Here is a 12,152-nt window from a genome sequence, read left to right on the forward strand (position 1 = left end):
ATATTCAAAGAGTACAAATTATACATTATTAATTATATCTCAAAACAAAGTCTTCTATGAATAAAATCAATTTTTGCAATTTTTCTTGTAATTATATCAAACAGAAAAGCATTATTCATTTTTGCATTAATTTATTTGAAAAGACAAAAAAATTTCAAACTTTCTCTTGTGACTTTTGCGAGTTTTAACCGCGGGATATTTAGGACACGCTTTGTCTGTGTGATTTTTTTACTACGTTTTGATGTTATAAATTTAGAGTTTAAATTTTGCTTTTCTTTCATGAGTTATTTTGAGTCGTTTTTTAATTGTTAGAAAACAACGATATGCATCAAAAGTCGAATTTTTAAATTCAAACGCTTCTATAAAATGAAAAATAGTCCAACCTGAAATTAGAAGACTATTTTTGGACCAAAAATCAGACTATATTAATACTCAGACTATAAATTATTAATAATCAGACTATTATAAGAATTAATATTTTTTTCTGTATAGGTTCTTGAAGTTGTTGTTGTGGAACCTTTTGGCACTCGAGGTGGTCATATTTGTTGAAAGCATAATTGAGCAGGGATTTTCTGTTCCATGCAGAAACAATAAAGTTGCTCATCTCCACCGAGGAAGCCGGATTTTATTTCAACAATTAATATTTTTTGTTCTTCTCTCAGCCTTATTATTATTTTGTCGAGAAATAAAATTTATTACTTCAGAATCTGATATGGTATTTTTTTTTTTAAATATATTACTACGTAGTTTAAAATTCGTTCACCATTCATCAGCACGTTTTGTTCGGCACCTGCTCACTAGAGGTAGCAGGTGCACAGCTGCGGCCACCAGATTAACTGGTTGGTTCACCGCTGACGTCACAATCACGAGCTTGCGGTTGGTGAGTCACGTGGTGCAGCATCGAGAAAGCGCTTCTGCGGCACCGAGCGTCGTCAGTCACGAGGCGAAACCTACGGCAGGGCCACTCTCGACAGGCACCGTTAAGAAAGCAGGGTTCATTCGCGACTTTTGACCAGCATCTGGTCACATATTGCAGCAGACAACATGTTGACCGGCGGCGCAGCTCTCATCAAATACCTAATCTTCATCTTCAACCTCGTCTTTGTGGTGCGTACATTTGAATTATATTAATTTTTACATATGGATCACCTTCACTTTTTACAACGTGGAATGTAAAAAATTTCACTAATTCGTTCCATGAAGTGAATTATATTCGGAGCGCGTTCGGTTAACGGTAGTTGATTTTTATATCGAGCGCAATTAGATGCATTATTCGGATGATGGAAAGTGACAGGCAATTTAATGTGTATATAAAAGTCAATGAAAGGAAAGCAGCGTCATGAATTAGGCAACTCGTCGCTATTATTTACAGTGAGAGTTTTCGTGGATTTTTTTCTTACTAATTTGTTGTCTTTTTTTAAGGACCTCGTTTTGAGGCAGAGCCCGAACAAATTTATTCAGCCGCTCGCGTCCGTCGCTATTTGAACGATGATAGGCGCCGTGTTTGCCTTAATAAACATAATAAACAGGCCGCCGCAGTATCACCTGCGTGCAAGCCAAGTCGTGGCACAAATCGAACGTGTACTTGTCATTTTTTCGTCTATTTCTATAATATAGGCGGTCGAAAAGAATGACGCAAAGCATTTCCTTGAATTGAGGACAATTTTTTCTTGCCACAAAAATTTTATTATCTTGCAAGACAGTCGAGTATAATAAAGATTTGAGTGTGGTTTCCAGAACAGATAAGCATTTCCAAATAAAAAAAAAACCTGAGGATTATATTTAATTCAAAAAAAAAAAATTTTCAAAATGAATTTACTTCCTACTTTGAGGGTTTTAATTGCAAAACAGTCACAACTGATTAGCCAGTGGCCAACATATTTCTCAATTAAACGCCCAAGACTCTTCAATTTGAAAAAAAAATCAAATTAATCTGCCGCTATATAGCGGAGCGTCTATGAAATATATTTTTCCCGGAACTTCTTTTGACAAATTAAAGATAAGAAATATCAAACTTTTTTATTGAGTAGGAGTCGAATTGCGCAATGTTGTTTCCTGCGAATCTTTTACTGACGTTCTGTATGACGAAGAATTAAGAAGTGTTCGTTCGTTAAGAACTTTTTTAGTAAAACCACTGATAGCGTTAGTTTATTTGCGAGTGATTCAAAGTCACACACGTCTCATAAGCTGAGATAAAGATAACGAATCTTTATGGTTCATGGACAGGGTGACTGCGAAAGAGGAAAAATCATTTATGCTCTTTAAATAATTCATTTAATTCATTTGTAGACTTGATGCACAATTAATTATGGCAGATTTTAAACAAGATTTTTCCTTATTGAGAAATATATTTGTATTTAACTGGTATTTAAGACGTTTTTTAAAAAAGAAAACTGCTTCTTTTTCACTGTGGAAACCGCCTTTATAAACAAATTAATAATAATAAATTATGAAGGTAAAAAACTGAAGCTTTCTTCTTCTAATTAATTGATTTAATTTTATTTGCTCTTTAATAACTTCTTTATAATACAATAAATTTATTTGTTTTTTAATTTAAATTTTTTTATACCGTAAATAGTTATCAATAATATAATTATGGGAAAAATTTAAAAATTTAAAAACTAAAAAATATTAAAATTAAAACATTTTAAACAATATAAATTATAAATATAAATAAATAGATATTTTATGACTTAATATAACCTGCACATAATACAATAATATTGGTTGAATTGGTTCAGTTTGTGTAATTAAATATTTTCAATAATTGTTATGACTTTTTGTTTTGACCGTTTTACTCTTTTGGGACAAATGCAATTTTAAAATATATTTTAATTTTTCCAGATCACGGGAATAGTGATTTTGACGATTGGTGCCGTAATTTTGGGCCAGTATGGAACATACGAAGCTCTTTTGGATGGAAACTACTTTTCCACACCCGGACTGCTGATCGCGATCGGCGTCATCATTTTCATCGTCGCCTTCTTCGGCTGCTGCGGCTCCATCAGGGAAAACTACTGCATGGTCCTCACTGTAAGTTTGTTGCGCTTCTATTATATTTTCCAAATGATCAACAAGATACCAGACCAGAGATAATAACTAAAAACACCAGTCTTGTGCAGTTTGTCAAACATCCTAACGCGCCGAGCGCTATAAACATTTCCTTGTGCGCAATTATACTATTTATAGAAGCATCAATGACGTCGTTACATTTAGGGTGTTTCAAAGCTTCAAAATTTTGCACCTGTACTTCTTTGAAAGTGGAACTAAAAATTTTTCATTAAATTTATTTATGAAACCCGATATTACGTGAAAATTTTCATTCGTTCAATATTTTTTTTATAATAATTGTTTGAATAACTTGAATTTAATTCATGAACTCAGGATATTAGTTTTATTATTTTTTTTCTTCTTGAACTGGCCGGTTTTTAAAAGAAATTTAAAAAATTATAAAAAAAGGACCAGAAAGATCAGAAGAGAAACACGTGAATTCAGGAAGAGCAGCGACGACGCGAAGCCAAGCAAGCTTGGCGACTCTAATGTGAATCACCTCAACAGTTTTGCCCTTGTTGAATAACAATCCGTTCAGCAGACTGCACAGCGTAATTTTTTCCTCTGCATGTCTGACGAGTTTAATAAAAAAGCGCACCATATTTTACGCACGTGACGTGAGAGGGTTAGGAAAAATCAAACCCGTTCCTCTCGCCTGCTTTTTCACAAATAATTTCCTCGTTTCGCGACAGTTCGAAAATTCATTTTAAGCTCTTATTGAGAAGAATTTTTTATTTTTCTGAATGAAATTCCAGTTTGCCACTTTGATGATCGCAATCTTCATCCTGGAGTTGGCCGGTGGAATTGCAGGATACATGTTGAGCAGCAATGCTGAGAAGGTGCTCCGCGAAAGTATGGTCCGCATGCTGCCCGAATACAATGTTGCAACTGGACCATGGAACAAGCATGACTGGGACACTCTTCAGTCCAGCGTAAGATTTTTTTAATTTGAAATTCATTTATTTTTGATTATTTATATAATTATTAATTTTTTAAGAGGTTTTTTGTGACTCAAAAATATTACTTTTTGAGACATTTTTAAAAATTAATTTTTCAATTAAAAGTTTTGGTTTGTATATTCCATTCTTTAAAGCCAAGTGTTTCTCGCACAGTTTCAGTAAATCCACGGAAAAAACCTCTTAAAAAATCAACCCCTGAAACTGCTATACACTTTACAACATAAACAAAACACTACTCTACACTAATTTGAACAGAAAAAACACATGCACACTAACAATTATCTGAGAATTATTAATTTATCTGTTCAATATGATTCATTTTAGATTCATTAATGTGTCTTTATATTTTAATTAATATTATATTTGGTATTTGGTATTCATAATTTCTTGGTGATCAGCTAGATTTTGTGAGTTGTTTATTGCTTAATAATAAACAATATTCCTGCTCATAATTTATGAACTGTGAAATAATTTTTACAAGAATCAGTACAAAATACAATCTTTTAAAAATATTTTGCTTTTAAATTAACAATTTTCTTGTGAAATATTATTGAAAGTTACATTTTTACACAAAATAATTTCAAAAAAAAAAAAAAATGACAATTGAATTGAAAATTTGTATCAAATTAATTAATTTATTTTTTTTAAACCCATTTAGGAAAGGTCATTAACTTTAAATACAAATTACCGTGAATTAACCCTTCATAGTAAAATCTTTACTTTAAAATATATTTTATTGTTTTTTAATTTATTAAATTAGTTTTTTTTTTAAATAAAAAATATCACTATTTAATTATTTTCTATTTATTTCATTAGTGTAAGAGAAGAATAAAAAAAAAAAATAAAAAACAGTAAATTCAATAAATTGAAATACACATAATCTAACATCAACCTTTTTGAAAAAAAAATTTTATGTCATTTAAATTTTACAGTTCCAATGCTGCGGTGTTGATGGTCCTGACGATTGGGCAAAGCATGGAGTGTTCAACGGAACAAAACTCTATCCCGATTCATGCTGCCAATTCTACCCAAGTGAATTGACCAAATGCAATTTTGAAGGTCCTTCCAGCAATGCTACTGGCATATACACGGTATTTTGATATTTTTATTGCATTTGATCTGGATTGTATCTTAACACACAATTTTCTATAAATTTACAGAAAGGTTGCCTGGTCAATTTGGAGCAATTTGTGTCCGATAACGCAATTACCATCGGAGGAACTGGAATTGGCATTGCAGTGGTCCAGGTAATTCTAAATTTAAAAAAAAAATTAATTAATTTAAAATATCAACTTCAATCAAACATATTCTCCATTTGACGATGTTTGTATTTTTTTATATAACAAATTTGATAAAAAGAAAGTCACTATTGTGCAATTTTGTAAGTAAACTTGAAAATATTATAAGTTTTTGATTCAGAGAGGTTGAATAGAAGTTATTTTCTAGCAAACAATAACAAAATCACATTCTCTACAACAAGAAGTGCATTAAATTTGTGACCTTTAATTAAAACAATATTCTTATCTGCAGCTTTTCGGAGTGGTTTTGTCCTGCGCCTTGGCCAAGAACATCAAACAAGGCTACGAAACTGTCTAAGAAGAACTGATGACACATGAAAGAAACGAATTTACAATTGAAAATCAACAGCCGATTTCAGCTTGTCCTCTATATATCTCAGCCAGCATCTCTTTCTACTATACTTTTTTCCAAGTAAATAATTATATTTTTGGTATTTGAAATGCTTTTGTCTATTTGTGATGAAAAATAAAATAATTCAGATTTATATTTATTTTACCACTTTTCCATCACTGTGAGTAAACTTTAAAGTACATTTTACGTTCTAAGTTCACTGTTCTCCTGTATTTGATTGGATTGCCAAGAAAACGTTGGTACTAAATGTGGGCACCAAAATTTTGAACACTATTTTGCCATTATTGTATAATTTGATATATTTCCAATAGAAATTCATGAGAGTGAATAAATTTATAAATGGAAGTTGACGATTTTGTTATTTAAAACTTTCCTTCTTCTACTAATTTTAGAAATGCATCTTCTGGTGGAAAACGAAAATATTAAAAAAAAAAAAAAAATTATATTCTATCAATAGGATTTTGTAAAATAATCATCAAAATGTTGAGAACTTTGAAAATTTTCTTCTTAATCATCATAATTACTTTTATTCAATTCAAATCAGGGCTTTTTTGAATTGTAAAATAGCTTAATTGCTTTTATATAATTTAAAATTATTAATATTTAGAATATTTAATTACATTTAATTAATCACAGTGGTGTGGTGCCTCACCTTCTTAGCGCCAATAACCTTTGAATTCCACCTTTGGTAGTTCTCCAGACGAGCCACAGGTGTCACCTGCGAATGGAATTTTTATTTACAAATCGCCCACGGGCATGTTTGTTTTGACACTTTAGTTTTTATCGTTTTGATATTTATATATGTATTTGATTGACATTTAAAAAAATTTAGTGAAATTAAGACGATTTTTGAGTAGAAATGCTGGCCGTCGAGTTTGTGGTGCTCTTGGGCGTCCTGATTTCACCTTTGGCCTCAGGTAAGACCCTCTCGGAGGGTTTATTTTCGACTTGTGTGGTCTGGCACCGTCCTTGAGGGTGTGGAGCGATGAAAGGGAATTATTTGATTTAATTTTCCAGCGCAAACCTCTGGTTTTTACTTCGACAACGGCCACCAGCATGTGCGCGAAAGGCTGCTCAGTGCCGAGGAAAGGGCCAAGATGCAGCACAAGATCCTCAACATTTTGGGCCTTCCGAAGGCACCCCACGGTGCTGAGGTCGTTTCCAACCATTCCTTGCACCACCCGCACACCATCGACAAAAAGGCGGCGGCGCCCAAGTTCCTGATGGACGTGTACCGGATGCTGCTGGACGAGGAGCAACACCTGAACCACAAAAAGACTGAATTCGAAATGACGGACACCGACATTCATGCCATGCACGAGAGCGATGTCATCATGAGCTTCACAAGTCAAGGTTTAATCAAAAATTTATTTTGCTTTCTCAAATCTAAAGATTTTCCTTCAACAGTTCCCCCGACAGTTGCTCTTCGTCACCAGCGTGATCAGAGATTGTGGTTCAACGTCTCGCAAGTGCCGTCCGGAGAGTCGATTGTAGCCTCCGAGCTGAGAGTGAACAAAAGGAAGATTCCTCTGAAAAACAACAAATTGGAGAAGTTCACGATCACCTTGAGTCAGCTTGTCCGGCAAGAGGATGGGTACTCTTTTTATTTTTAATTATTGTATTTTTTTTTCTAATGCCAATTAATTTGCAGGGAAGCATTAAAGAAAATTTCTGAAGTGCCATTTGACAGCTCCAGTGAGGGCTGGATTTTATTCAACGTCACTCAGGCACTCTACGATTGGGTGCACAACGAAAAGTCAAATCTAGGTCTGATTATGACTGTCACACGACTCAGGACAGGTAGTTTTGCTTTAATATTATTGTTGGTTTTTATTTACAACATTAAGAAATTTGAGACAACTTTGCTAAAATTTTGAATTCATACTTGATGAATTTCATATAGGGACGCATGAAAACTGCAGATCGAAAAATGACATGGGTCAATAATTTTTTATTGCCTTGGTTAAAAATATTCCCAAAATTTTTTTCGAATTTATAAAAATTATTTTCGAAAAACTCAAAAATTGGGTTTTTAATTTTTCTGTTGGTGACATGAACTTCAAAATAACTTTTCTAGACTAATTTTGCGACGCCCGACAACTTTTCAATAGTGACCAAACGTGTAGGAACATGTTCAAGGTTACTTTCAGCTAAAGTTTGACTTTCAGTCAAATTTTCGAAAAGAACGTCACCTACGATTTTTTTGTTGGATAAGAAAAAATGTAGCCCATCTAATTTAGAATCGGTATGGTGAAATCCAAAAGTGCGTTATTTTTTGTTTTTATTCAATTCAAACTTAAATAAATGAAAACTTTGCTTCGCTTATCTAGATTATGCTGTCATTGGCATCAAAATCAATTTTTTTGTTTTAATTTCCTGATCCAATTAAAATGGTAAATATTTCAATTTGCAGAGGAACAATTTTTGAGTTTTTCGAAAATAATTTTTAAAAATTCGAAAAAAATTTTGGGAATTTTTTGACCTCATGAGGGTGACCTATAGGCAAGTGGTTATCATAGAAAAAAAAAATTATCAACCAATGTAATTTTTCGATCTGCAGTTTTCATGCGTCCCTATATGAAATTCATCACTTTTCTTTTGATAACATCAGTTTATTTAATAAAAAAATGCCATTTTTTTATCATTATTAGTAATTTTAGAGTTTGAAATTATTCCAGGTAAAACTGTCAAGGCAGAGGAAGCAGGCGTCGTCACGGCCCAGCTCAAAAATTCCGAGAAGCAACCTTTTATGGTAGCTTTTTTCAAGTCTGAATTTGACCTGACAGAATCTGCAGTCACCCTGCAGATTAGAGACGACCTGCCTTTGAAAGTTGCTGACGAAACTGAAAATGAAATCGAGGAATCGACTGGTCCGAGGAGAGCAAAACGCGACACCAAGAAGAAGAAGAAAAGCCCTGAGCAAAGCTCGGCTGGATCCTTCAAACACCTCGTTTCAGGTGTTTATAAGAATAAACCTATAATTGAATTAAAAATAATATTGTAAATTAATTTCAGATTTGTCTCCCACGCTTAGATCGGAGAAAAGTTGCCAGTTGAGGACAATGTTTGTCAGTTTTGCCGATTTAGGATGGCAGGTAGAATTTTCCACTCAATTTTTTGTTTTTATAAAATTTCAACAATTATCTAGGACTGGATCATCGCTCCTGATGGATATGCAGCTTATTATTGTTCCGGCGATTGCTTCTTCCCGCTCACATCCCACATGAATGCCACAAACCATGCCATTGTCCAAACGCTGGTGCACCTGTTGAAACCAACCCTCGTGCCCACTCCATGCTGTGCACCGACTAAACTGGCCGGAATCTCCGTCCTGTACTACATGGACACGTCAGCCAACGTAATTTTGAAGCCATACAAAAATATGGTGGTGAAAGCGTGCGGCTGCCAGTAATGTAGACTTTTGACTTGTATCCTGAATCTTGCCTGCATTCCTCAAGGCATTTTAAGTGCAATATTCGAGCAGTGCCTTAATCATTTTGATATTATATTTAGATCTGCAACTTTATTTATGCTTGATTTACATATATTCCTACTTCTTTGTACTTTAGGAGACGTCTACTTATTAGATTTTGTAACGAGCCAGTAGGTGAAAAAGTAGGTTTTAAGTTACAGGTGCTATTAATGTGGTGGATGGGTCCAATCTGTTTAATTGACAATAATTTGTAATTCCTTTATTGATTTTCATATAAATTCCACACATATCAGCAAAAGCCATTTCTTGCTATGAATTGTGCCATATTTTAGAAATAAAAATCTACAACAAAAAGAATTACGAGAAGTTTGAATGGTACAGCAGAAATAAAGTCCTTAATAACTGGGAGCAAAGTGATCCTGCTCAATGTGGTTTCTCAACTCATCTAACTTGACAAAGTCCAGCTTGCAAATGTCACATACAAAAATGTCACTTGTAAGAGTCTCCTCCGAAGCCACCTTTTTAATTTTCTTACCCTTCTTTTTCTTAGTTTTCGGTGATTCCAAAATCACCTTCTCAATTTGGTTGCACACAGACTCGACATCACTCTTCCCAGCCTTTTCACTTTCTTGGGATTTTGAAAAGCTGTTATCCCGACTCGACATGGAAACATCCTTTTCTTCTTCGGAGCTCTTGTTCATGACGTTTGTCAGAACTACTCTGGCTTCCATGAGTCTCAGCTTCTTCTTAACCACCACTTCTTCCACTGAATCTTCTTCAGAGCTCTGTCCAGACTCTGCATTTTTAGACATTTTCGACATCCACTTTTTTGGATTGGAAAATGATTTTTGAGATTGGTGATAGTTTGCTATAATTTCTAGCCTCTTCGAAGCTTTCTGAAAAGCGCCCCTTTTTATTCTACCACTATCTGTGACAGGCGATTCACTTTCACTAGCTGTGACCGAGCTCTGAAAATATTAATAAAACAACTTATTAATTTAAAATTCTCGTTTCGTCAAAGATTGATTTACCAAAATAGAGTTGAGATCGACCTTTTGCGATCTTGGACGTTTGTGGAGCCTTGGACGTCCTGGTTTCTTCTTCAAAATGGAATGAGAGTCAGCAACTTTCACAGGAGGTTCAACGGCCTCAGGCCCTTCTTGTTTCTTGTCTGAAGTTGTCTTCAAGAGTGACACTCCAACTGACGTCCTCCTCGTTGCAGCGTTTGAGTTTTCAAGTCTCACAACATGGGTCGACTTCCTCTTTTGCTTGTGGGAATCGCCGTTTTGGAGGTCGATCGTGCTGCTAGTGGGGCTCCCCTTGCCACCATTGGAGAAGACAGCGTTTCTAGGAAGTGTTTGCACCATTTTTGCACCGTTTTTGGTGATAATCAATCTCATTCTGTTGCCTCCGAGAATTCTCGGTGCAGGTCCAGCAGTGACTGGGAGGGGATTCTGCAAGGAGTTTGTAAGTGGTCCCTGCACGATCTTGACAAGCTTGGCCTTTGTTGCTAATGGAAAATAGGGTTGGATTCCAGGCAGCGCCGGCTTGGGAGCAATATTTGCAAAGGGTGTCTGAAAGATCAGACGTGGTGCAGTGTTGATCGGCCCAGCAGTAACAGTTCCATTGAGGAAGCTCATGTCCGGCTGGACCTCGATGCTTTCAGCATTGGATTTCGATGGGTCATAGTCTTTGATTTCTGACAAGAGATTGGACAGCGACAAGGGATCCATTTCATTTCCACTTATTGAAGATAAGCGGACCTCCTCGGTTGCATTTGGCTGAACTGACGTTGTTTGAATTGGATCAGTAGGCTGCGGTGTTTTCTTCTCAGGAGTATTTGCTGTTCCCAATAAGATTTTTTCCATAGCTTTCACAGACACCTTTCTGTGTTCAGTTCGCATCTTGAAAGGAAAGGGATCCTGCTTCGGTGATTTCTGTTTTGGTTCTGGACGAGGAGGAGGAGATGGGAAAGACTTGTTGATGGACGCTGGGTCCATGATTCTGATTTTGGCCGGAGTGGAGGATTCGTCGCTGGATTTTGCTTGATCCGCCAGGGACATTGTTTCAGAAACTCTGATTTTACATTTTCCATTGGGAGAGTCATCGGAATCACTCTCAGTTGTGGAAGAATCATCTTCGACCAGTTCTGAAGACCGGATCCTGGACTTCTTATGGCTCTGTTTCCACACTTTCCCTATTGTGCCAATCATGAGATGCTGCACAGTTTTCGTGAACGACTTGTTCAGTTCTGTCTTAATGTCGTTCAACCTCAGTTCCAAACGAACCGTTTCCTCCATCTGCAAGCAGCACTTGCAACAAATTGCCTGCAAAGGAAAATAGTTAAAAGAAATCTTCCATTTTTATCATTGCACTTTGCTACTTTTGTAGGTGTGTCATCTGGACTGAGGCTGTGCCTAATAGCTTGCTCCAAGGTTTTGAAGTAAAGTTGCCCTCCATCGAATTGCATTCGTGACTGGAACATGTCTGGGCATTTCTGGTCCCAGTTTCTCAACACAGAGCCGCAAACGATGCACCAGGGTTCATTGTTGGGAGTCTCGGGCCTCTCTGAGATGCCGCAGAAGATGAACTTCTTCATTCCATCGCTTTCATCAGTCGTTTCTTTGTGTCTGAAAAGTTGCAGGTATTATTTTATTTTTTATGTTTTGGTTTCAATATTTAAGCTCACTCATATGGAATAAAATCTGCGCTTGCAGGCCTTGCAGGATTAACAACAACGTCCTCTTTAGGATTCTGTTCCCTATAAAAGTCAATTTTTGGTAAGTTTCTTTTTAAATTTTATTGTTTTTGGCTTGAACATGTACAAATGCATTGTTAAAAATGTTTATTTACTGGTCAAGATCTGGGCCTGGCGGAACTTCATCTGCGGCCTTTTTTGATTTTTTCGGAAAAGTCATTCTAAAATTCCTTCTTCTGCCCATTTTATCGGTGGCACTCGAGAATTTGTTTAAATTTCAAGGCTTATTTTGATTTTGTAAACAGAAAATACGGAAAAAACAACATGATTGAATATTCACGTCAATCTAAGCGCTGATTGG

The 12,152-nt window shown here is 35.4% G+C and overlaps 3 protein-coding genes across 4 annotated transcripts; 2 read left to right on the top strand and 1 right to left on the bottom strand.

Moving 5' to 3' along the window:
- The first annotated feature begins 917 nt into the window (after window positions 1–917).
- On the top strand, window positions 918–6,005 carry LOC132199916 (CD63 antigen-like). Its single transcript, XM_059625018.1, has 6 exons — window positions 918–1,107; window positions 2,845–3,033; window positions 3,807–3,983; window positions 4,943–5,101; window positions 5,171–5,257; window positions 5,541–6,005. Exons 1-6 carry the CDS (start codon window positions 1,045–1,047, stop codon window positions 5,604–5,606), a joined length of 741 nt encoding a protein of 246 aa, XP_059481001.1. The 5' UTR covers window positions 918–1,044; the 3' UTR covers window positions 5,607–6,005.
- Window positions 6,006–6,394: 389 nt separating this feature from the next.
- LOC132200761 (protein 60A) lies at window positions 6,395–9,450 on the top strand. Of its 2 annotated transcripts, XM_059626456.1 has the most exons (8): window positions 6,395–6,461; window positions 6,515–6,577; window positions 6,678–7,013; window positions 7,068–7,254; window positions 7,312–7,460; window positions 8,339–8,617; window positions 8,676–8,755; window positions 8,809–9,450. In XM_059626456.1, the coding sequence occupies exons 2-8, from the start codon at window positions 6,520–6,522 to the stop codon at window positions 9,070–9,072; spliced, it is 1,353 nt and encodes a 450-aa protein (XP_059482439.1). In that variant the 5' UTR covers window positions 6,395–6,461; window positions 6,515–6,519; the 3' UTR covers window positions 9,073–9,450. The 2 variants fall into 2 exon arrangements, with proteins under 2 accessions (XP_059482439.1, XP_059482438.1); XM_059626455.1 differs by having other exon boundaries at window positions 6,403–6,577.
- Window positions 9,259–12,150, bottom strand: LOC132200760 (uncharacterized). Its single transcript, XM_059626454.1, has 5 exons — window positions 11,947–12,150; window positions 11,783–11,854; window positions 11,477–11,723; window positions 10,125–11,420; window positions 9,259–10,061 (listed from the first exon to the last, which is right to left on the bottom strand). Exons 1-5 carry the CDS (start codon window positions 12,033–12,035, stop codon window positions 9,489–9,491), a joined length of 2,277 nt encoding a protein of 758 aa, XP_059482437.1. The 5' UTR covers window positions 12,036–12,150; the 3' UTR covers window positions 9,259–9,488.
- Between the last annotated feature and the right edge of the window lie 2 nt (window positions 12,151–12,152).

The sequence above is a fragment of the Neocloeon triangulifer genome, unplaced genomic scaffold (genome assembly GCF_031216515.1).
Source record: "Neocloeon triangulifer isolate White Clay Creek 2 clone unplaced genomic scaffold, ASM3121651v1 ptg000014l, whole genome shotgun sequence".
NCBI lineage: Eukaryota > Metazoa > Arthropoda > Insecta > Ephemeroptera > Baetidae > Neocloeon > Neocloeon triangulifer.

Coding starts and splice junctions, on each gene's coding strand:
- LOC132200761 (XM_059626456.1), top strand. CDS start 6,520: ATGCTGGCCGTCGAGTTTGTGGTGCTCTTGGGCGTCCTGATTTCACCT. Junction 7,255..7,311: donor CTTGTCCGGCAAGAGGATGG/GTACTCTTTTTA, acceptor ATTAATTTGCAG/GGAAGCATTAAAGAAAATTT. Junction 8,618..8,675: donor CTTCAAACACCTCGTTTCAG/GTGTTTATAAGA, acceptor AATTAATTTCAG/ATTTGTCTCCCACGCTTAGA.
- LOC132199916 (XM_059625018.1), top strand. CDS start 1,045: ATGTTGACCGGCGGCGCAGCTCTCATCAAATACCTAATCTTCATCTTC. Junction 3,984..4,942: donor GGGACACTCTTCAGTCCAGC/GTAAGATTTTTT, acceptor TAAATTTTACAG/TTCCAATGCTGCGGTGTTGA. Junction 5,258..5,540: donor TTGGCATTGCAGTGGTCCAG/GTAATTCTAAAT, acceptor TCTTATCTGCAG/CTTTTCGGAGTGGTTTTGTC.
- LOC132200760 (XM_059626454.1), bottom strand. CDS start 12,035: ATGGGCAGAAGAAGGAATTTTAGAATGACTTTTCCGAAAAAATCAAAA. Junction 11,855..11,946: donor CCAGGCCCAGATCTTGACCA/GTAAATAAACAT, acceptor TGACTTTTATAG/GGAACAGAATCCTAAAGAGG. Junction 11,421..11,476: donor CAGATGACACACCTACAAAA/GTAGCAAAGTGC, acceptor TTTCCTTTGCAG/GCAATTTGTTGCAAGTGCTG.